The sequence below is a fragment of the Grammomys surdaster genome, unplaced genomic scaffold, assembly GCF_004785775.1.
Source record: "Grammomys surdaster isolate TR1022 unplaced genomic scaffold, NIH_TR_1.0 211, whole genome shotgun sequence".
Lineage (NCBI taxonomy): Eukaryota > Metazoa > Chordata > Mammalia > Rodentia > Muridae > Grammomys > Grammomys surdaster.
This window is the reverse complement of record NW_021604656.1, coordinates 1,915,127-1,939,741: the sequence shown is the minus strand read 5'-3', so window position 1 is coordinate 1,939,741 and position 24,615 is coordinate 1,915,127. Positions and strand designations below refer to the sequence as shown.

At 47.3% G+C, this 24,615-nt stretch overlaps 1 protein-coding gene across 1 annotated transcript in view; it reads left to right on the top strand.

Moving 5' to 3' along the window:
• Auh (AU RNA binding methylglutaconyl-CoA hydratase) overlaps positions 1 to 24,615 on the top strand; it is a 97,972-nt gene that overhangs the window by 35,660 nt on the left and 37,697 nt on the right. The window contains exons 5-6 of the mRNA XM_028772125.1: positions 4,719 to 4,811; positions 6,428 to 6,484. Of these exons, the coding sequence (XP_028627958.1) occupies positions 4,719 to 4,811; positions 6,428 to 6,484 (150 nt within the window). The remainder of the gene's footprint in view (positions 1 to 4,718; positions 4,812 to 6,427; positions 6,485 to 24,615) is intronic.

Here is a 24,615-nt window from a genome sequence, read left to right as displayed (position 1 = left end):
ACAGGTGTGTGTGGGATGGTCCTGTATACAGGTGTGTGGGATGGTCCTGTATACAGGTGTGTGTGGGATGGTACTGTATACAGGTGTGTGGGATGGTCCTGTATACAGGTGTGTGTAGGATGGTCCTGTATACAAGTGTGTGGGATGGTCCTGTGTACAGGTGTGTGGGATGGTCCTGTATACAGGTGTGTGTGGGATGGTCCTGTATACAGGTGTGTGTGGGATGGTCCTGCACACAGGTGTGTGGGATGGTCCTGTATATAGGTGTGTGCGGGATGGTCCTGTATACAGGTGTGTGTGGGATGGTCCTGTACACAGGTGTGTGGGATGGTCCTGTATACAGGTGTGTGCGGGATGGTCCTGTACACAGGTGTGTGGGATGGTCCTGTATACAGGTGTGTGCGGGATGGTCCTGTATACAGATGTGTGGGATGGTCCTGTATACAGGTGTGTGGGATGGTCCTGTACACAGATGTGTGGATGGTCCTGTATACAGGTGTGTGGGATGGTCCTGTACACAGGTGTGTGGGATGGTCCTGTATACAGGTGTGTGCGGGATGGTCCTGTACACAGGTGTGTGGATGGTCCTGTATACAGGTGTGTAGGATGGTCCTGTACACAGATGTGTGGGATGGTCCTGTGTACAGGTGTGTGTGGGATGGTCCTGTATACAGGTGTGTAGGATGGTCCTGTACACAGATGTGTGGGATGGTCCTGTGTACAGGTGTGTGTGGGATGGTCCTGTATACAGGTGTGAGGAAGTACAGCTGGCCCTCAGGAGGTGGCTGGGGAACACCAGAGCCTTCCAGAGTTGCCTCACTTTATTTGAATTTTTAACCTAGTGTTAGCATTTAGGTGTCATAGGGGTTTGCCTGTGTCTATAGGACTGAGGTGGCTGAGTCTTCCAGTCTTGGATCTGGCATCTCTCACTTGAGGGTGGTGGTGTTTCTCTGTGGCATGCCTGCTGCTGTCCAGCACTCCCCTGTGTGGCAGTCCTGGGCCAGCCTCGAGCAGAGCCCAGTCTGCTAGAGCTCCAGCAGAGCCCACCGAGCCTGTCAGCTTTGCTCAGGGACCCCTTTGTTTTGTTCTTGTGGTTTCTCCAGAAGTTAGAAGGAAGGGAGAAAACATCTTAAGTCAAAAGTACAGTTTTAACTGGACCTAGAGGTCATTAGGAATTCCTTGTGATTCTGTTAGTAAAGATTTTATTTCTGTTCTTGATTTTGGTACTCACCCTCTTCATCATAATATATATGGAGCTTTCTGATAAAGTAATGACTTTGCTGTTTTATATAGCAGTACTAGATTTTTTAATTGTTTAAAATTACATTTTGTCTTTCATTTGTGTGAAGGTCAGGGTGTTAATTCTCTGCTTCCACCACGTGGGTCCCAAGAATGGAGCTTAGATGGTCAGCGCTGACTGCCTGGACCCACCGAGTCATCTAGCTGACACCAGCATGCTAGGCCCTAAGCAGAACCCAGTTTAAAAGTCGAATAAGCAGCACCAGCCTTCTCCCCACAATCAGATTGTTTTCTTTTCTCAAGGCTTACAATTAACCTCTGCCTGAGGAGCAGAGAGTAGCCGCCACAGCTCCAGTCCTGTGCTGACTCCAGCCTTGCTGGGCCGGGGTGTGCTGTGTGTGGGCTCTGAGGTCCATCGCCCACCCTGCCTTTTCTTCTCCAAATAGCTCCACTCTTTAATTATTGCTTTAATTATATTTTTAGGAGCATTTCAAAGGATTATTATCTTCCTTGTCATACCTGGCTCACTTCCTGGAATGAAACTCAAAATAGTATCTGATCCCACTGTTGCGTAACACACTGAGTCATGGTTTCTCGCTGTGGCTGTGGCCCTGACATTTCATTTCCTGCTTCGAGTCCTTGGTAGGCATTCACAGCTGCCCTCTGGGTGTTCTCTCAGGCCTCTGGACTGATGTCTGCCTTTCCAAGGGTGTATGGCTTTAGGATTTATAGTACTGTAAAATACTGAATAGACTAAGCTGTCCTAATTAAATCATTTTTTAGTAGGATACACTTTAGAGCCAGCCTTCTGCCCTGCTGATTTTTGTTACTGTTTGAAGTCCCATGCGCGGTGTGGGCACAGTCTCTCTTTCCTCCCCTGTTTGGTTGTCATTCTGTGTTCTGTATTTCTCAAAAGTTGCAATGTTAAACTTGTTGCATTGTCTTTGGAAACATGAACTCCTCAAAATGTAAACGTCCTATTTAAAAATACTTGGTATTAATTCTACAGTGCATGATGATCACTGTGAAGGATAACTATTTCTACCACATGATTTCAGATTCCGTGTCTGAGGCCAGTGAAGCTGCTCCTGCCCCAAAGCCAGACTCCTGGTCAGCCATTGTGTCTTGCTAACACAACCAGCCTGTTTCTTGCTCCATTTCTTACACTGGTGGTTGGGGGCTATCCTCACTAACTGACACCACATCATACTTGTCTGGGTTGTGTGTGACAGTCTGGCTGTACAGACAGTCTGCCTGAGCCTCAGATCAGTACTGGCACTGCATCACCCATAACCCCCAACATAGGGAGCTCAGCCACCTCTGGCCTCTGCAGGCAGCTACACTCTTGTACACTCTTGTGCCCATTACCTCCCCCTCCCTACACTCCCCCCCCCCATACACACACAATTTTAAAAAAGTATTCACTACTGAAGGTTTAAAAATATTAATAGAACAGATTTCACTGTTAGTTTGTCATAAAGAAAAATGACTCCTTCCTAGAAATTTTATGAAAGAGACTGTTTTCCTCAGCCTGGGAAAGGGAAGCGAGGCTGGCTATTTAATGCAAAACCCCACAGGCTCATTTCTTGGCCTCCCGTAAAGTCTACACAGCTCCCGAAGGTTACCGAGTCCCACTCATTCCTGTGTGTAGGAATTGATCGCTCTTGCTCTGCTGTTTGTCTGGAAGGCTTGGGAGGAAGGGCTGTCACACAGGCCACGCTTCCTCCGTACAGCATGAGAACCGAGCAGGGGAGCCTTGGCATCGAAGGACCCAATGGATTAAAACGTTGCCGTCTAACACACTGCAGAATATCAGGCGTCACTTCAACAAGGAAAGGTTAATAGTACAAGGGTACTTGGCGAATTTCACCTGCAAACCAGAAATAGGATCAGCAAGGACAGGTTACACCGAGCATTCCTGAGATCACTGAGAGCTCCTGCAAGGGTATGAGGGTGCCAGGACTTGAACTCAGGTCCTCAGGAGGAGCAGCGTGTGCTCTTACCTGTGAGTCATCTCTCCAGCCACCATATAATATGTCCCAACTCCTCCCCTACCTCCCGCTTTCCCTCTCAGCTTCATGTGTGCTCCCTCACTTCAGTGCACGGCTAGGGCCACCTACTGGAACAGGCTTTCAGAGCCTGTATCCCTGATGAAAACTGACCCCCAACCCCTCAGCAGCCATCAGTTGCTAGAGGGGAGACTTCACGAGTCCCTCCCCAACCTGTGCTCATGTGTGCAGTGTACCTGTCATGTCCAGCAAATGTTTGGCCACAGACATCACGGCCTCTGGCTTACAGGTTTTCTTCCACTTATGGACTCCTGAGCTTTCGGGGTTTTAATTTTGAGTCTCATTCTCCACACATTGACTCTTCATCTACAGCAAAATGAAGCTCCACTGAGGACGGCTGAGGGATGCACTAATCTTTGGATATGAAGGTCAGAGTGTAGGGGTACTTTATTACTATGGCATTTAGCAGGGCAGCAGTATCAACTTCTCCCCTGTGGCCTATGACCTATCCAAGCCATAGGGTTGGGGCCCAGTTAGCAGTTACCTGCCATGCATTCTCTCTTGTGGAGTGGGCTTCATCCAGTCAGAGAGTGTCAGTTTACTACAGTAGCATTCATGCCCCAGCCTTGCACCAGGGCACATGACTTGCCAGGCAGGTTGTTATTGGAGCTTACAGGCGTCAGTCCTGGGTAAGACTGTTGATGTATGTGTTAGATTAGACTCCCCATACAAGTCACTATACTGGGGAAAGGGACATAGTGTGGGCTTCAAGGGAAGGGGGGAGAAAGCAGGCAGCAGGAGGAGGAAAGGGGGATAATGGAACTGGAAGTGGGCAGGAGATTGGGGGACCAAAGGTAACACAGCGACCTTTGAAAATTCCATATGGAAACCTGCTACTGTAGAAACTTGCCGAAATACTCTCTTGTAGGCTCTGTGAATGCTGCCCCTTCCCATGTCTACTTCAGGATCCCAGAGCCAGAGAGGACTGTGGTCTAAGCGTTTGTACACCAGCTCTCCTTGGTGCTGGAGGCCTGGTCTCTGCCCTCTGTGGCTGGTGGCACCTTGCGTTTCTTTGAACAGATGTCATGTCTCCAGTTGCATTCTAAGCACCAAGTCCACAAAGGGCCAGGAGTTCCAAAATGCTGCATAAATTATCCGGTCTTGAATTTGCATGAGCTGAACACCTTGTAAAAGACTTTAGGTCCTCAGATTATGAGGCTATAGAATTCAATAAAATAATCCTGAAGGCAGTTCAGGAATACGAGCGGTTCAGAGGTGTCCTCCATTCAAAGGTGGACTGACTGCAATCCACACAGAAAGCTTTCGAGGAATGCTGAGAAGGCTTGTGTCGTACTGAAGATGACAGAGGCATAAAGTCTTCATGGGACACTCTGTTCTAAATACGCTCTGAAATGAACTGTGCAGAGAGGAATTGCTTTGAGTAAAGGAGATAAACCTTGTCTGTTTCAGCTAACCTCCCTGTGCCCACAATCGCAGCCATAGATGGCCTTGCCCTAGGAGGAGGTCTGGAGCTGGCTTTAGCGTGTGACATTCGAGTTGCAGGTGAGAATTAATCCTGTTAATATGATTTTTAAAAGGAGCTTGGGTTAAGGAATTATTGATTTGCATGAAAATCAATGAATTTGGGAGAGTCACATGTTGATTGAAATAAGGCTCACGTGGAAAGACATTCAGTGTTCTCTTGTATATAATCTAGACAGGAACCAAAAAAGGCCTGAAAAGGAGATTTTGTGATGAGGAATGGAGTGTGGGAGGGGCAGACATGATCGGAGTACAGAACGGACTCCATGAGAGTCTTGAAATGGATTCTGCTGTTTTGTGGAGTGAGTAAGCTGAAGAAGCCTGGGCCTGGGACTGCAGGTTCTGGGTTGACCTTTAGAGCACACACTGATGGTGGCGGTGATGAGGGGTGGGCACTTCTCAGGTCCAAATACTTTTGTTCTGCTTCCTCTTGAGTAGAACACTGAAGAATTTCCCACAGAGCCTGGTGTTTTTGTAGTTCCAGGTAGAAAAGCTGTCTTTTGAGCTGAGCGTTTGAAACTCCTTTTTCATCCCTTGTTCAGCCTCAGTAGAAGGACAGATCCGATTTGGGACTCTAGGGCTGCCCGTTCTAGACTCATTATCTTCGATTTAAAGTAGAACGTGTGCCTGTAGTTGTGTGCATCTCACCTGTGGGGTCAGTTCGTAAACAGGTCCGGTCCAGCATGTCGTGACTTTGTTCCCATAGTGACAACTTCACTCCTTCCAAGTTCTTCTCTTTTTGAGTGCTACAGAGCACTATGTCGAGAGAGTTGTGAGAAGCTGAGTGCTGATCAGAGGCCAGTGGGCCTTTACATGGTTCACTCCCTGGCCTGCCTGGAAGCCTTTTGAGTGTCTGTGAGGGAGCAGTACTGGAGAGGAGGGAGTAGCAGGGGGTCATCACAGAGCCCTGCTTCATGCTGTCACCTCTGCTGTGGCTTCATGACATGAGTTGAAGGCCTTTAGTGTGCCTGTTAGCGGCTTCATGTGGCCACGTCTTGGGGTGCTTTCCCCTCCTCCTCATGTTGCTGTGAAGATCTTCACTTGTTTTTCCTGGTACTGGAGGGTGAGCTTGTGGTTGAGAAACCGAGGCACGCACAGCCCATTCAGAAAGGCCGCAGACTGGAGGCAAGGCTGTGGGAAATAGCCCAAGGGACATTCAGGCTGTGGGGCCTTTTGTCAGAAAGTAACTGGACACTTGACCTTATCTGATAGCAGACAGAGGTGTTTGGTCTGGGGACTGTCTGGCAGCTAAGGAATCTGTACGCGTCAGGGGTTGTCTCTCCCTTGATTCTGAATCATGAATGGGATTCGGGCCTTCCTGCTGGCAACATCAGATCCAAAGGTGGTATCACCACGCTAGTACTTTGACCACTGGGACCTAGCTCACTGCCAGGCAGTTTTGTACAAAAAAGGTCCTGTGTTCTCCTGGGGGTGGGGCAGGGGAGTGAGGGGTGTAGAGGATCATTATGAATCATTATGTTTTAATAACAACAAAAAAATTAAAGTAGTTGCTTAAAAGTTGTGACATCAGTTTACTTGGTAAATATGTTCTCAGAGAATCTTACCTTGTTTCTGCAAGTTACCATATTACAAAGTGATGACGTGCCTGTCACTTAATTCTCTTTATTTCTTTTTAGCTTCCTCTGCAAAAATGGGCCTGGTTGAAACAAAGTTGGCAATTATTCCTGGTGGAGGTATGAATTGCTCACTCTCGTCTCTTGATACCTTTGATTTGGCCCCAGATGTGGGTGCAGGGCAGAGCCCTGTCCATGGGGAAGGCAGTGTTTGGGTTAAAGACGCAGATGCCAGATGCCTGCTGCTGTGCACCTGGCAGAGCTGCTCAGCATCTGTTTGGCCTGTGGGGATCGGCCTGCACTTGCTTGCTCTCTGCGTCATCACGTGGCCCGTGTTGGTATCACTGCTTGCACAGTCTCCTTACGGAATCATCCCCAGTTTGAAACTTTGCTCAGTGCATTTGAACCTATGTCCCCTTATCCCAGTGTGTCAAGTCCATAGCCAGACCCTGAGTGTAGGAGGAGATGGTGCCTCTGCTGCTGCCCGGCTTTGGCCACTGTGACAAGACCCCAGAGGCAGCTGTCTGTGGGAGGGAAGGTTGGTTTGGGCTCAAGAGTTTCAGAGGGGTCAGTTCACTTCTCTTGTTCTGCTGTTTGGGTCTGAGCTTGAGCTAAGCATCATCATTCGTCTGGAAGGCTTGTGGAGCAAACTCACCTCGTGGTGGTGGTGGTGAGAGAGCAAGAGAAAGGGGGCAGTGGAGAGGGAGAGACAGGGAAGGGACCCAGGTCCCTATCAGTACCACACTGACCAGTTGTATTTCTAGGTGGCCCCTCCTCCTCCCACCTCCTTGAAGTGCCTCGGTGGGGTGTTTTTGGGACATTCTGGGTTTAAATTACCCTAGTGGCTTGGACTCTAGGCTTTCTTTTCTCCATTTGCATAGTAGGACAGCAGCTGTGGGAATGTGTGTGTTCTCGGGTGGGGGAGGGGCTTTCCTTTTTAAAAGTCATTTAAGAATGTACTTTGCCAACATCAGTAATGAAATACTTTATCTGCCCCTCCAAAATCTGAATGTTTTGCTGTTGTGATTCATAGAATTTTTTTTAGACATTCCCATTTTGTGATGTCATTCTTTGAGAAAGGTATCGTCTAAGGATGAGTGCACTATACTGTATATTACCTGATAAATAAGTTATTTCTCTGCTGGTGAAATGAGCCAATTCAAGCCCAGTTAGAATATATTAAAGGCAGGTTTACTGAACAGCTGTGCTTGGGCAAGTTCACTGGGCCCAAGGGTTGAGGGGAGCGGGAAAGAGAGAGAAAGGCGCTGGAGCAGAGAGAGAAGAGGAGGAGGAGGAGGGGAAAGAGGGGGAGAGGGAGAGGGAGGGAAGGAGGAAGGGAGAGAGAGGGAACACAATGTCTGGATTATATAGGGAGGAGCCTCCTGGGGAAGGGCAGCCCAGCCTCTGGGCTGGGAAGTTTAGGGTTGGGGGCAAGGTATGTCAGGTAGAGACTGAGGGACGCTGGGAGGACATGGAAGCCATGTCTGTTTTGATAAGTACAGTATATGCCTCAGTCCCTTTTTCTCAGGTCTGAAACCAAACATCCCAGCCTTTTGTTAATTATTATTTTTTAAATTTTTTTATTGGATGTTTTATTTATATTTTATATGTTGTCCCCTTACCCCATCCCCCACCCACCTGGGAACCCCCTATCCCCTTACCCCTCCTCCTTCTTGTCTGTGGATGTAACCCCTACCTACCCCCCTACTCCCACTTCCCCACCCTCAAAATTCCCACCCCCTGGGGCATCCAGCATTCATGAGGTCAAGGATCTTATCTTCCACCTATGCCCAGCAGGGCCCTCCACTCTTACATGTTCAGCTGAAGCCCTGGATCCCTCCCTAAGTGCTCCCAGGCTGGTGATTTAGACCCTGGGAGCTGTGGTTGGTTGGTATTGTTGCTCTCCTCATGGTGCTGCAAACCCTTTCAGTTCCTTCAGTCCTCACTCTAACTCCTCCATTGAGAACCCCATTATGAGTTCAATGGCTAGTTGTGAGCATCTGCCTCTGAGTATGTCAGACTCTTGAAGTCCTCTGAGGAGACATCCATATCAGGCTCTTATCAGCATGCACTTCCTGACTTCCACATCAGCATCTACCTTTGGTGACTGCACATGGGATGGATACTCAGGTGGAAAGGTCTTCAGATGGCCCCTCCTTCAGTTTCTGTCCCTCACTTTGTCTCCATATTTGGTCCCTTGAGTATTTTGTTGCTCCTTCTAAGAAGGACCGAATCACCCCCACTTGGTCTTCCTTCTTCATGAGCTTCATGTGGCCTGTGAGTTGAATCTTGGGCATTTCAAGGTTCTGGGCTAATATCCAATAATCAGTGAGTGAATACCATGTGTGTTCTTTTGTGACTAGCTTACCTCACTCAGGATGATAATTTCTAGTTCCATCCAGTTACCTAGGAAATTCTCGAATTCATTGTTTTTAATACCTGAGTAATACTCCATTGTGTAAATGTACCACATTTTTTGAATCCATTCCTCAGTTGAAGGACATCTGGGTTCTTTCCAGCTCCTGGCTATTATAAATAAGGCTTCTATGAACATAGGTGAGCATATGTCCTTGTTATATGTTCGAGCATCTTCTGGGTATATGCCTAGGAGTGGTATAGCTGGATCCTCAGGTAATGCTATGTCCAATTTTCTGAGGAACCGCCAGACTGATTTCCAAAGTGGTTGCACCATCTTGCAGTCCCACCAACAATGGAGGAGTGTTCCTCTTTCTCCACACCCTCGCCAGCATCTACTATCACCTGAGTTTTTAATCTTAGCCATTCTGACTGGTGTGAGATGGAATCTCAGGGTTGTTTTGATTTGCATTTCCCTGACGACTAAGGATGCTGAACATTTCTTTAGATGCTTCTCGGCCATTCGAGTTTCTTCCGTTGAAAATTCTTTGTTAAGCTCTATACCCCATTTTTTAATAGGGTAATTTGGTTGTCTGGAGTCTAATTTCTTGAGTTCTTTGTATATATTGGATATTAGCCCTCTATCAGATGAAGGATTGGTAAAGATCTTTTCCCAATTTGTTGGTTGTCGTTTTGTCCTATTGACAGTGTCCTTTGCCTTACAGAAACTTTGCAATTTTATGAAGTCCCATTTGTCAATTCTCGATCTTAGAGCATATGCCATTGGAGTTCTGTTCAGGAACTTTTCCCCTGTGCCCAAGTATTCGAGGCTTTTCCCCACCTTCTCTTCTATTAGTTTCAGTGTATCTGGTTTTATGTGGAGGTCCTTTATCCACTTAGACTTGAGCTTTGTACAAGGGGATAAGAATGGATCAATTTTCATTCTTCTACATGTTGTCCTCCAGTTGAACCAGCACCATTTGTTGAAAATGCTGTCCTTTTTCCACTGGACAGTTTTAGCTCCTTTGTCAAAGATCAAGTGACCATAGGAGTGTGGGTTCATTTCTGGGTCTTCAATTCTATTCCATTGATCTTCCTGCCTGTCTCTGTACCAATACCAGGTAGTTTTTATCACTATTGCTCTGTAGTACAGCTTGAGGTCAGGGATGGTGATTCCTCCAGAAGTTCTTTTATTGTTGAGAATAGTTTTCGCTATCCTGGGTTTTTTGTTATTCCATATGAATTTGAGAATTTCCTTTTCTAACTCTGTGAAGAACTGAGTTGGGATTTTAATGGGAATTGCATTGAATCTGTAGATTGCTTTTGGCAAGATGGCCATTTTTATTATATTAATCCTGCCAATCCATGAGCATGGGAGATCTTTCCATCTTCTGAGATCTGCTTCGATTTTGTTAATTATAAATGAATGAGGGGCAGCGGAAGTGTCTGACTTCCTCCTGGTGACACTGGGGCACCTCTGTTACGGGCTGTGGACAAAAGCCACTGTTCTACTGCTATCCAGGTTGTGGGACCGTCTGTGGGTAGGAGTGTGTAGGCCTAGTTGAAGCAGTCTGTGAGACTGGGTCAGAGCACCTGACAGTAACTGTGTTGGAGCTTTCCTAGATGCAGATTCTGAGAGAACACCCGTTAGGGGCAGAAGATAAAGTTCAGGGAGGAAAACTTTCTCTTGGTCTTTTGGGTGTGCATTTGACTCTTAGGTCTTGGAAGTTGGAGGGGTGGGGTGGGGTGTTCTAGAACCAGGAAAAGGAAAATAGATCTCACCTTCAGGCAGGTAGAGAGAGAAACAGGTTCTTATTAATTGACAGTACTTGAGTCCATTTGCCCTGTGAGAGGCAGATTGGAGTGGATTCCCTGAAGCTTACAAGAATCCTTTTAAGTTTACAAAAAGATAAATCCTTCAAACAGTACCCTCCTTTGGTATTTTTCACCAATAAGGACAATCATTAGCTTAGGAATGGAGTGACTAGCATTCAGCCAGGTCCTCTGGCTGTTTAACTCTCCCTGAAGAGTCCATCCTTAAGGTCTGAGGATAGGGAGGTGACGTCTACCCAGAGTGTGTACCCGAGAGGAGAGTGCTCATTTTGCTGTCCCTGAAAGCTGTATTCCTGTGGCCAGGGCCTTCCTGCTTACATGTGCCTGTTTTGCTGTGCACACCTTCTTTACAGTGAGCAAGGAGGATACCAGGAGAAGGAGTCATAAGAGAAATGACCTCTCTGTAGATTACACGTGGAATAAAACTGAATTTCGGAAGTGTGACTTGACATGTTTTGGACTTGTCTTTTCATGGTGTTGGGGACAAACCCAGGGCCTCAGACATGCTTGCTAGAGCTCTGTGGCCTAGCTGTATCCCAGTTCTGGACTTCTTTTAAGGATCCACTCTTTAACTAGGATGTAGCCAATCCTGGAAGGCTAGTGTTTGACTCTGTGTCGCATCCCGTCCCCCCTCTCTGAGGGTGTCTTCCTGGAACCTGTAAGTTCGACCTTATTTGGAAAAGGGGTCATTGCACATGTCAATGAAAGGTCTTAAGAGGAAATCATGGCAGATTGTCTGAGTGAGCTCTAAATCCACTGACTCCAACAGAAGGAAGTCACGTGAAGACGGGAGTTAATGCACCTGTAAGCTGAGTGATGCAGGCACCAGAATCTAAGGGCCAGAGCAGGGGATGGATCACCCCCCCCACACACACACACACACTGAGCAGCATTGTTTTACTACAGGATCAGTCCCCCTCCTCTTTCCCTTCTTCCCTCCCTTCTCCCCCCTTCTCCCCTCCCCACCCTCTTCCTTTTTCATGTCACAGGTCTTGTGTGTTTTGACTTATGTCTTGTCTGTCAGTGAGCTGTCTTTCTGTATCCCTCACAGGCCGGCCTCAAACCCGCCACAGCTAGCCTGCCTCAGCCTCCCAAGGGCTGCTTACAGGTGTGAGCCACCACCATACATACCCTTTGAGCTTGGTGCACGTTTGATAGTTCTGTTTCAGAACGGTGAGAGAGCCCTTTTCTGCTGTTTGGCACTGTCTGTGGTGATCCATCACCGTCACCTTAGGAAACTGGCAGTGGGCTCCCTGTAAGGTGTAAGGGCCATCTGCTGGTTAATAGTTGCAGACGCCCCTGGTGGTGGGTGATGCTGATTGGGTTTTGACTGTGTCTTGTGAGCCCAGTTGGTGCTGGAGTGTTTGTATGAGAGAACCTGCTCAGATTAGCTGGGGCAGACCAACTTCAGAAAGCCAGGGAGGCAGTGCAAGCTGAAGGCTGAGAAATCACAGTTTTTTCTCATACACTAAGTTCTTTTGGGGGCCCGTCATGGTGGGCCACTGAAGACTTGATTGAGTTTGGACTGTTTCCTTATGAATAGAGTTTGTTTCCTAACTTTTACTAAATACATCCATAATAAAAATTGGAGCACACTGGTGTTTTCCTCATGTACTCGTGAGGGATGGGGTCTGTTGTGGTATTTTGTAATGGAGCCCGAGGACTGTGTTTTAGCATGTCCTTGACCTGCAAAGCCTTCAGTTCATAGCTCACCCCTCGGCGTGCTAGTAGGGTGGAGTTTTCACTTTGAAAGGGGTTTGTTTCTTCTTGACTCACCAAAATCTTGCATGTGGCACGTGTACATTACTGTTTTGATTCTTAAAATAAGGCACTGTTTTAAGTTGCAGAACAGTTTATTTTAAATGAGATTTTGTCTTAATTAGGAGGGTGAGTCTGCAAGCTTGTAGCAGATTGCCCTCAGTCTTTCTGTTGCTGCATCTCCTCTCTTCTTCCCTTTCATGGCCAGCATCATCTGAGAAGACTGACTCTAGAACATTCTCTGGCCTGAGAGAACAGCTTTGGGGAGTTGTTTTCTGGCACCCCAGGATGCACGTGCACATAGATAAGATAAAAATTTTTAAAAAACACTTCTGCTTCTAAATTGGTGATTTTGTTTTGCTATATGTGAAAGAGGTTCTGAGATACCTGCTTTTTGAGGTCATTCTATTAACTATTAAAACTACCTATTTTTACTTTTCTCTTAGTTCCCAGTGGCTAAAAGGTTTCCCTGGTCTCTACATCCCCTGTCCAGAGAGAATGGTCTTCCAGAAAGACCTGGCTACAATAGCAATCTCGTCTGCGTTTTCTATTTTCCAGGAAATAGCTAAAAATGAACGAAGAGACAGTCCATCTGTATGGGGGGTCTGGGAGCATCACTGTGGGAGAAGTAAATGCCTCATTTCCCTTTTTAATGCTTTGGAGGAAGTGAATGTCTCAAAGTATGTGAAATGTGTGTGATCTAAGATGTGTCTTGTAGCTAGGGAGCCGTGATCCGTCTCCGTTCCCACAGACCCACACTTCTGTATCGACCGGCACTTGGGAGTTTGTCTAGGTGACACTGTGCTTCCCGTGTGGATTTCTGTACCTGGGGTGGAGCCAGGAGACTTAGCTTCTGCTCTTGCTGCCATTTCTTCAGGCTCATCCTTCAGTGCAACCATGCTAGCATTCCGGACATGGCCAGTCACACTAGCATTTGATTCTCTTTGAAGTTGAGCTTGGGCCTGAACAGCAATGTGATTACTTCTGACATGTTTGATAACTGGATAAAAAGCTCAACTATAAAACCACTCCAGTCATGTAACTTAGATTAGAATTCTCAAGTGTAGCATATTACAATATTGTGTAGTGTTAAAATTGCCATTATAAGTATATATATATATCTTTTTTTTTAACGGATGGTACGAAGGAACGTGGATGTTTGCTAAATCAAGTGGACCTCTACATGACTACTGTCAGGTCGAGTCAGATGCAATCCAGCCACACCGTCAGGTACCCACTCTAGTCCTCCATGACGTTGGAAAGAGGGTGAACCGCTCATCTCTGTTCCCTCGGGAGCTCGGGCTCTCTCTTCCTCCTTCCAGACTTTAGAGAACATCTGGGGGTGTTGCCCATGCTGTAGGGAAGTGTTGGCAGTCACCTGCTGGACTGTGGTGACACACGTTCTTGTGCTGACAACTTCCTCGCAAATGCCCTTTCTGGTCCAGGATCTGATGCAGAATTCTAACTTGCGCAACTGCGTAGGGAGGCGTGGGGTCTTTCCTCTGTGTCTTGATGACCTTGGCAGTGCCCGGCAGTCACCTTGTAGGATCTCTCAGTTCGGTGTGCGCCATGTTTACTCTTGAGTACGTTGAGAACGTGCAGCTTTGGTTAGAACGTCTGCACAGGGATGCTGGGCTCTTCCTAAGGCGTCTGGATGTCTGATTATTGGCGCTGGTACATTTTGTCCTTTAACAGGTTCTTAGTCAGGGATTGTATTGCTGTGATAATGACAGTGTCCAAAAGCAACCTGGGAGAAAGGGCTTTCACCTTGTAGTTTATAAGTCTGTTGTAGGGAAGTTAGGGTAGGAGCCTGGAGGCAGGAACTGGAGCACAGACCTCAGAGGAATGCTGCTTCCCCTGCTCGCTCTCCGTGGCTTGCTCAGCCTGCTTCTCTGTAGCACAAAGGACCGCCTGCCCCACTCACCCTGAACGGGGTCCTCTCACATCAGTGAAGAAAATGAATCAGTTAAGAAATTGACTAATCTGGTGGGAATATTTTCTAATTGAGGTTTTCTCTTCCCAGGTGACTTTATCTTTTTTGTTTGGTTTTGTTTTTTTAAACAGAGTTTCTCTGTGTAGCTCAGGGTATACTGGAATTTGCCCTGTAGACCAGACTGGGTTCCAACTCAGAGATCCACTTGCCTCTGTTTCCTAGAGTAATATGTGTGCCACCACTGCCTAGCCACTCTGTCTTGTATGAAGTTGACATAAAACTCGCAGGCATATTTACCAGCCCTGTCTTCGGTGAAATTGTCACCTTACCTATAAACTGCACATATTTCTGGTCTGTAATGTGGGAACTTTGACGTCTGCATATATATTGTGTGACAATGTTATAATGTGGGTGCTTTGATTTCTGCATATGTGTCACATGTTGTGTGACTAAGTAAAGCTTATTAACATTTCTATCACCTCAGTGCCTCCCCCTTCCTCCTTGTCCTCTCTCTTCCTCCTGCTCCCCATGACACCATTGAGGTTTGGTCCCTTGTCAGCTTTTAAGGGCTCAGCGTCTTATTAATAGCCTTTATCACCAGTGCCTACAAAAGGTCTCTAGTATTTCGCTGGCCCAGAACTTACAGTATAGCCTGTGCTAACCTCAGACTCCAGGTCTTCCCAGTGCTGGGGCTGCAGGGTGAGCTGCCACGGTGGGCTGTTGACATACTGTATGTTTGGGTTTAGGTTGAATAGTCTGGCTGCAGACACTGAAAGGAGATGTGTTTGGCTAGTCTGCCTTTGGACAGGGTTGTTACCTGGTTAAAGTAGCGGACTAACTTAACATCCTCTTTGCAGACTGATGGGTGAGGCTGTATTGTAGTGTTCAGAGAGAGAAAAAGAGCCCCACCACCCGTTCTGTTCTTTCCACTGTCCAGGATGAGCGCTGGGGCCCCTGGGTAGGTGTACTTGGCACAGTCTCCTGGAGCTCCGTGTTAAGGCGTGTCTGTGAGGTAATGACTGACATTTAAATCCTGTCAGTGTGTTTTGTTGCTAACACCGCCCTGAGTTTGGAAGCTCTGTTTATAACCTTTGTTACAACTCCCCTAGAATTTACATCAAAATCTCAGCTTATCTTAGCGTGTCCTCAGCCCTGAGTCATCATTATCCTGTGAGGGTGAGCTGGATTTTCATAAATAGCAAGAGGTCTGTCTGTGCCAAAGCCAGCGGATAAGGTCATTCAGGAAGGAGAGCCCTGTCACAGCAAAATGAGACCCGAGAGGCTTAGTAACGCGGCCTTTCCAGGCTGCGCAGGGTGCACAGCCTTGTAGGCCTTGTTGCTAGCGCACTGCATGTAGGTGCCTCCCTACTCTAGTAGAGAACTCTCAGCGTGCTTCCTGAAATGCCCTCCAGGGTCACTTCCTCAGTTCAGTCTGTACTGGGATTGAGGGTGATGTGTGCGCGTGCGTGCGCGCGCGCGCGTGTGTGTGTGTGTGTGTGTGTGTGTGTGCGCGCGCACGTGTGCATGCATGTTGGTAGTGCTGTTTCTTGACTTCCTTGCTGTTCTCAAGGCTGCTGTGGAGGAAGCACCTCAGTAGGACTCTCTTTTTGCCTTGGAATGCCCCTTCTGAGATCAAGTAGGAGAGAGTACACATGCGCCCACATGCCTGACTACCAAGCTTGAAACCAAACAGAGACAAAGAAACGTAAAACCAGCAGTCCTGAGTTTATTGCAAACAGTGTAGGTCGCACAAGGCTGAGGAAAGTCAGTTGGTTCCAGTTGGCAAGGCCTGCAGTCTCTGGTCTCCCTCCGCCTCACTTTACTCCTGCTCTGCTCCCCGTGTGCTGGGCATATCTACTGAGTTCACTAACAGCTCTTGTGTCCTGCACTGTTGTAGAAAGTGGATATCGCTGTGAGGAATGAGCTACAGTTACCACAGACCTTCCTTTGCAGCCCGGGAGCAGAGCAGGAGCCGGTCCTGAGGGTGGGGCTTTGCAGCCAGGCAGCCAGGGACCCTCACTGACAAGGTCCCCTAGGAGTTAGGCTTAAGACTTAAAAGATCAGGGAAGAATGTGTAGACAAAGACAGCACCCAGGACCAAGGGCTAAGGTGGGGGATGTTTGCAGCCACAGCAGGACACACTAGAGGATACATTGTGCAGGGATTGGTCATGGCACAATGACTTCATTCTTTATCCCCAATGAGAAGGGGACCCAGGGCAGGTGAGTCAGCAGTCTAATAGATTTCTTGTCAGTGTTCCTAAGGCACACAACAGTAGGCTGAGTCTAGAAGCAGGAAACCAGCGTCAGTGGCATTGCTAGCTGTGGCATGGCCTGCACAGGGATGTGGTCAGATCCTTGGGTGTGTTTTAAAGACAAGTCTAGAAAAATCTCCTGGCAGGGTGGACAGGAACGTCCTCATAATACTGTGGGGACTGCATCAAGGGTTTGGAAAGAGCAGTTGCCTTCTCCTGAGATGTGGAACTGCAGCCAAGAATCCTGTTTTGGACTTTATTTGGATATTTGGTTAAAAATGGTTATTAAGTATCTAGATGCTCTCTTAAACAAACGCCAAGGAGAGGGGCACGGTCTGGGCTGGGGATAAAACTATACGACTCGTTGTTTTCCCCAGTAAAAAAAACCTCAAGAAAGGGTCCTGAGCCCAGAAATCCACACCCTCTGTCTCCAGGGCCAGGATAAGTGGGAACTATCCGGCCTCTCGGAGGAACAGGAGACCATGTTTGTCTGACCTTGTCATTGGAGAGAGCGGGCATTCGCCACTGTGGGCCTTCAGCTGCTAAGGCATCTGCCTCGAGACCTTAAGTCTGGGTCTTTTAGTGCATGTTGAACACAGTTAAAACACACTGAGATGAAAATATTCAGAACATAAATGAAAGATGAAACAGACCAGTTGATTATCTCTTATCCAAAGTGGTGGGGTTGGGAGTGTTTCAGATCCGGCCTTTCTGATTGTGGAGTGTTCATATGGACTCTTCAGAAAAGGTGAAATCTGAGATGTCTGTCCCCAGATCTGCAAGTCTGATGTTTGCTCACCAAAAAGTAGAGTTTTAGAGCATTTCAGATTGTTAGCGTGGTTCAGCCTGTACCAGCAAACAGAAATAGTAGGTCTGAGAAAACTACAGGAAACCCACTGTGTAGACAGAGTTGTCAAATGCGACTAAAGGCGGAGACCAAGTCTGAGGTATAAATAGGTGGACAGGTCTGCAGAAATTTTCTCAGAATTAAGAGAGTGAACCACAGTGATACCGAAAGAGTTAATGTCTAGGCTTCCAAAAGTCCTAGAAGGAGGGAAGAAAAAAGTGACCCCTGTAACTGAAAACAGAAATGGAGCGAGCCCAGACAGTGCTAAGCAGCGATAAAGCAGGCCTACCAGGTAGAGAGCCCGCGGGCCCCAGCCAGCTACCACAGGACTGTGTTCAGACACATCAGATGCACAACGTGGAGTGCAAGGAAAACTTTCTCTCAAGTAGGAGGCACATGGGACATACTTATAAAGAAGCAACAGTTACGATGGCTAGTTCCGAATCAGAAACTGTCATCCAGACACCAACGGAGACTTTGTGACGTCCTAAAGAGGAGCTCCACATGCAGAGAGGGTTTCTCGGCCAGACCCATTGGTCAAGCCCCTTGTCTCAGCACTCTAGATTCTGAGGCAGGAGAATTGCTATGAGGTCCAGGCTAGGTCTCAGCACTCCCCGCCTCCATCCATCCATCCAAAAAGAAGGTGAAGTGAAGTAATGATCAGATCAGGAAAAACGAACAGAGTTTATATCTCAGACTCACTGTCTTTAGTAACGGTCTTTGATGGACACGGCCACATCTAAACATAGTTGACAAAGCTGCTGGGAGCCTTCGAGGGCATCGATTAGATTTGGGAACGTTGACAGCTATATGCAAAGAATAATAAAGGACTTTGATTTAATTTTGAGAATCTATGGAAAAAATGAGCTCAAAATAGAACATAGATACAAAACCACATGGATTTTGAAATCTACAGAAGTTACACACTCGTTCCCAGCGTTGGAGTCTGAGGGGCTTGGCCCTGAGGGCTCATGGGAGTCTTGAGCATGTAAACTGCGCTCTGGAGAAAGCGGTGCTGTCAGTGCCCACCCTCATGGTCATTTCCTCCTCCTTGTTTTCAACATGTAGGAACTTGCTGTATTAAAAGCACTCTCTGCAAAAGTCTGGCTACCTGTGTCCAATCCCAGGACCCCGTATAAAGGTGGAAAAAGAGAATCAACCCCACCAAGTTATACTCTGATCCCCACGAACTCACCGTGATGCCTCTGTGTGTCTGCGTTTACATACCACATACCCAGTAATAACAAACATTCAAAAAGTGCATCGCTCATTCTGTGAGCAGCCCATTACATTCCTCTGGTCCAGCTGTTATCTGATTTACATATTTATATGGAACGCTGTCTCTAGATGAGGTTAATAAGTGATCATGTGAAGTATGGTAGAAAGCAGATGTTTGAAAACCAAGCTTGTCCCAACAGTCAGGTAAAACACATTTATCAGAGACAGTAAAAGAAACTCCATTAGTTCTGCCTGCAGCTGCCCTGCGTTAGGCAATCACTCTGTCAGTGAGCCAATCCCCCAGCCTTTGGTACTGGCTTTCTGATTCTCTTGTGCCTCCAATCTGAAGCATGAGTTGTAAAAACCTTAGCTCCGTGGAATCTCTTGGTGTGTCCATGAGCATTTCATCTGGGAATTGATAGGGAGCTGATTTGGAATAGGGGGATTGGGAATACATTGCTTTTATTATTTATTTATTTATTTTACAAAGTCAGCACACACAGCAGTTGAGCTATCATATGCTTTACTGTCTGACCTCTAGCTGTGTACCTGATGCTAATCCAGCCCATAAGAGAACGAGAAGTAAGATTCCAGCTGCCTGGTGCACTGTTGCTGCCTAATTGTTGCTTGGTATAGTTTTCCTTCCGTATGAAAACCTTTAATAGCTCTAGCAAGTTAAAATTAAGGTACAATAAACAGCACATATTTTAACACACAGTTTGGTAAGTGTTGATATAGACCCAGCCATGAAGCCGTAACCACGGTGGAGGTAGTGAACACGCCGGTACCTTGGTGTTCTCATGCAGCCCCGGATGGACTGCTCACCGGTCTTTAGAGTGCTGCTGTTATTGTCTCTCTCCGGTGGTGCTAGGGTCTGAGCTCGGCCTCGGGCACTGGGTGAGGACTCTATCAGTGAGTCACGTCCACAGCCTAGTTCACCGTGTGACATCATATGTATGTGATCTTCTCTGTTTGGCTTCCTTCACTTACATAAATTATGTTTGATTTCATCCACACTGTGAATTTCAGCATCAATTTCCTTTTCGTTGCTAAATGGTGATGTATTCTGTTCAAGTCCACAGTCTTTCTGTCTGGACAGACATCTGCTTATTTTTACTTTTGGCTGGTGTGAGTAGAGCCGCTGTGAGCGGTTACATACGAGCCTCTCCGCGGCTCGATGCTTTCAGTTAGCTGAGGTAGATGCTTATGCCTGAAATGGTTCATATCGTCAGTCAGTGTGTGCTTGGCTTTAGTGAGTTTACTGGTTCCAGCAGCGTGAGTTCTACCGTGGGTGGCTTCTCTTTTTTGAGACAGGGTTTCCCTGTGTAGCTTTGACTATCCTGGAATTCACTATGTAGACCATGCTGGCCTGAAACTCAGAGATCCGCCTGCCTCTGCTCCCGAGTGCTGGGCCTTTAAAGGCGTGGGTGCACCACCACAGCCAGGCAGCTCCCTCATTCTTAACATCATTCAAAGACCTGAGGGTGTTGATACTGGGGAAGCCCGTTATGTCTGCTCCTCAGTGGGTTGTGCTTGAACTTCTGTCTCCAGCTGACAGAGACCATGCTGCCTTCCTATTTGTTTAGGGTGTCGAGTGATCTGGTTTTAATCTGTGGTGTAAGGCGCATCCCTACCTGTTTTCACATTATACATTGAAAAGACTTTCTCTTCTGTCTTTGGGTCTCTAAGGTAGCTACGTCTCCATAGAATTAGATCAGACTGGCATTCTGTCTCTATTTGTCTAGCTTGGGGCCAGTTCACATAGTGAGTCTTGAAAATACTTATATTTGTTTTTCTACTTTTTTTTTTGGCCAGTTGTTTTGCTGAATCCTGGTCCCTTTTGTTTCCACATGAATTTTAGAATCAGTGTCAGTTTCTACAAATTCATTCCTTTTGAGGGGACTAGGCAGTGCTGGGGATTAAACTGAGTACCTGTTACACGCCAGAGTCACCAGGCTACATTCTCCTGTCAAAGGACTGAGCACATCACCAGACCTGCTATTTACTGTACACCCTGTCTTGCCAAAGCGCTCTGAGCCTTCACTGCTCTCAGAGGTGCAGTTGAGCCAGGGCAGTGACTGCAGGAGTCCCCGGCTGTGGTCAGGGACTGCCTATCTTCTGATGTGGACATGCTGCTTGCTGTCCACATCTCTCAGACTTGAGGACTGTCTGTCAGAATTTCGGGAGAATAATAGGAGCCTCCAGTGCCTGTGTCATAAGTGGCCATTGTCAAGGAAACTTTTGCCAATTGTAAGATCCTTCTGTGGAGCTAAAACGGTCTTTTACACTCCTCTGCCTCACCTCACTTCCCCTGGTTGTTTTCTTCTTTTCACAAGAAAGTGGCCTTGGATATATTTCAGGGTCTGTGGGTCACTTGACCTGACAGCTGTGTGCACTCTGCACAGGTCCTGTGTCTGTTCGGTCTTCTGTCCATCTGTTGCCATCGTGGCCTACCCGTCTGATCCCCAATTCTTCTGTCCCCAGCGCTGCCTCCTGCACCTTCTCCCTCAGTTGTGCCTCCCCAGCCGGGAGCCCCTGAGCTCAGGTGGAGGCTCCACACTGTGCCTCAGCCTCAGCCAAACAGGAAGTGATTTTGATAAACTCTGGCCTGAGGAGCCTTTAAAAAGGAAAACATTGTAGACATGAATGGCACGTGAGAACAAACACAAAGCAGTTCAGGTTGATTGCTTTGGGAATTTTTTAATTCTCTTTTATCTTTTTATTTTCCTTTCATCACCTTTTTGTTGTTGTTAAAAATACACTATTTCTCTCCATCCCCTTTTCTTAGTAAAGGGTTTCTTAAAAACCCTCTGTTGCCTGATGTCACTTGATTTTGGCTCAGGTACTAGAGAAACATTAGTTCAGTAAGTAATGACTGCTGATAGCTTTCCAGAGTTGTAAGCTGCAGACACCCCTGTGCTGACACACAAGCATTTCTCGACTCTGTGTAACTCCGACACAGAGATGTGTCTCACCATAAAATCCTTCTTGTGGTTTTCAGCCTGGGACATTCCTCTTAACTGTGATAAGGAAATGTCATGACATTAACGCTAAGTAATTTGATCCTTGAAGTGTGTTGATAGGTCTTCTGTGATGGACAGTTTGGCTTTCCTGGGGTGAACCTTAAGTGGTGACCCCGTGTTCCTCTCAAGTGCTGGACCGCTCAGACTCTGGGTTTTCTGTGCGTACAGCGCTTACGCAGGATCTGTTGTTATAGAGGAATGAAATGAGCGGGTTTTTTTTATCATGTTATTTTTGATGCCATCTTAAAAAGCACTTGGAAGAATGAGGGGCTGGTCTCTAGCCAGTCTGTGAAGTACCCTAGAACCCTCACTTTCTTGCTGGTCTGCGTTAAGTTTTGCTTGAGTTTTGCACTTTGACACTTTGAGATTTCTTCTCACAGTGGACGCACTTTGCCCTGGTTTTCAGATGTGTTACAACTGACGTTTGCAGCATCCTGGTATCCTGGGCCCCTGTGGCCCCTTCGGAGTTCCTGAGTGCCATGTTTGCAGGGCTGAATGGTGTCATGCTCTCTTTGCAGGCCCGCCCTCGTCCTCTGGTCGAAGCTCCATTAAGGCCACTGCCGCCTCCTCCTCCTCTTCCTCCTCCTCCTCTTCCTCCTCCTCTTTTTCCTCCTTCTCCTTCTTCCCTGGGTATTTTCATTCCTTTTCTTAAACTCAGAGTTCACATATTTAATTTGCTTGGGTTTATTTTCGTTTTTAAATCACGCTATTACGAGGGACGCACAGATAAAACCACCATGCAGCTAGATTAAGGCAGCCGCTCACTTGAGCCGTCCCCAACGCTTCCATCTCCGCGGCCCCTCTCTGCAGTTAGAAGCTGTATTTGGAAGCTGCGGTGCTTCACGCTGGCTTCCCCGTCTCCCTCAGTTACATGTTTATGCGTTTACTACCCCGCCCCCTACACAAACAAGGACAAAAAGCTGACGGAGCTGGAACCAGGAGAGCAGCGTTATGTCCTCTCTCGCAACTCACCTGCCCCTTTGCCGGGACAGTCGTTTTCAGTGATGGAACGTTTACGTCTTATGCTAACTGAATACTTGTACCCATTTTTATCTAACAGTATTATTATGTTTATATTACATTAAAAAATTCAACCTGCAGTCTCTTGCAGTATAATATGGATGTGTATTACACACACACACACACACACACACACACCCCTTGAGTTACTTCGGGCAAATTCTGCTCTCGAGCCGCATCCTACTCTATTCAGACAGGGCCTTCCCAGTGCTACCCTCAGCTCCAGGCGGTGGCTTAGCTTTGTATGCTTAATACTTTAAGGCCTTGGCTCTTCATCGTGACTGTCTTTTAGGGGCCTTAAAAAGAGCCCCGCAGTCATTGGTGGCCCTTAGGTCCAGTTTTTATTTCTTCCATTCAGTGTTTGTCTTTGTGACCTGTCCAGTTAGGAGGGGTACGTTGAGGTGCCCACTTGCTGTGGTGTTGATGTGAATTCCTTGTTTCTTACGAAGATTCTCACGCCGTCTCCCTGAAGTGCTTTTGTGCACTGTGCTGCCCTGGGTCATCTCTATGACAAGTGCTGTGACTGACTCAAGTGACCGTCCCATCTCGATGCATCTTTACTCAGCTTTCTCTGTTTTGTGAGTGTCTTTGAGCCAGCGTCTGGCCTTGCTTTGCAGCCCAGGTTGACTTCCTGAGCCAGCCTCCGGAGGTGCCGGTTTAAAGGCTCAAGGCCACCACGTGCAGCTGCCTAGCTGCTATTTTCCAGCTCTGAGCTGCAGAGCTGCATGTCCATGATGCTCTGGTGTTTGCCTGTGCTGTGTAGTGCATTTCATCTAGGAGGTGGTGTTACCCTGTTCCCACGTTCCTTACTTGAGCAGAAAGCCATGGGGTAAAGATGCTTTGAGTCTCTGTGTGTGTCTGACTTGTTTTCACCTCGTGTCTTCGGAAACTGTTGTGTTAGAGGCCTTACAGATACTTTGATTCCTTGTTTCTCTCTCTCTCTCTCTCTCTCTCTCTCTGTGTGTGTGTGTGTGTGTGTGTGTACTGTGGCATGCCTGTGGAGGTCAGAAGACAACCGTGTGGAGTTGGCATTCTCCTTCTGCTATGGGTCCTGAGGTCTGGCCTCTTGTCAGACCTGCATGGCAAACACTTTGACCGGCTGAGCCGTCCCGGCCCTGCCTTGATGCCATCAATGTGCACCCTGATTGGTTACATTTTTGTGATTGTGAGTCAGTTCTGCACATTTGTCCTTTTTTGTCACCGTTAGTGTTTCACTGTAGTGTTTCTCCTCAGATGTCTCACTGGTAGGGTTAGTCCACCAGCGACCTGCCTTGAGTTTCTCTCTTAAGGTCCAGTTGTTACCCACACTGATGACTTAATGTTGCAGACACTGACCTCCATTCAGCAGTAGACATTTCTGAAATGACAAGAGGCCATAAGATCCAGAAAATCCCGCCTTCCTTAGAGGGCTTGGAAGATGGATGCCAAGTCTTAGTGCTTGCTGTGCAAGATGAAGACCCGGATTTTCATCCCCACACCCTCATGCAGCAGGCTGTGAAAGCTCACGCCTGAAATCCCAGCACTTGCGGTACAAGCAGGCAAACGCTTGGGGTTCATTTGCTGGCAGGCCAAGTCTAATGCACTCCAGGTTTAGTGAGGGAACCCTGGTTTGTTTAAAAAAATAACGTGGAGAGCAACCAAGAAACACCAGTGTTCACCTCTACCCTTGGAGGGTGCACTCGTGTGTGTACACACAGACACAGAAACACACACAGACACAGACACACATTGACACACACACATAGACACACAGACAAACAGAAACACACACATACAGACACACAGACACACACAGACACATACAAACACACACAGACCCACATATGTGTACACACAGACACAGAAACACACACAGACACACACACACATAGATTCACACAGACACACACACACAGACACACACAGACACACACACACACCACATCACAAGCCAGGTGTAGTACTTCACACAGGTCATCTCAGTACACAGGAGATTGAGACAGGAGGATTGTAGCAAGTTTGAGACTAGTC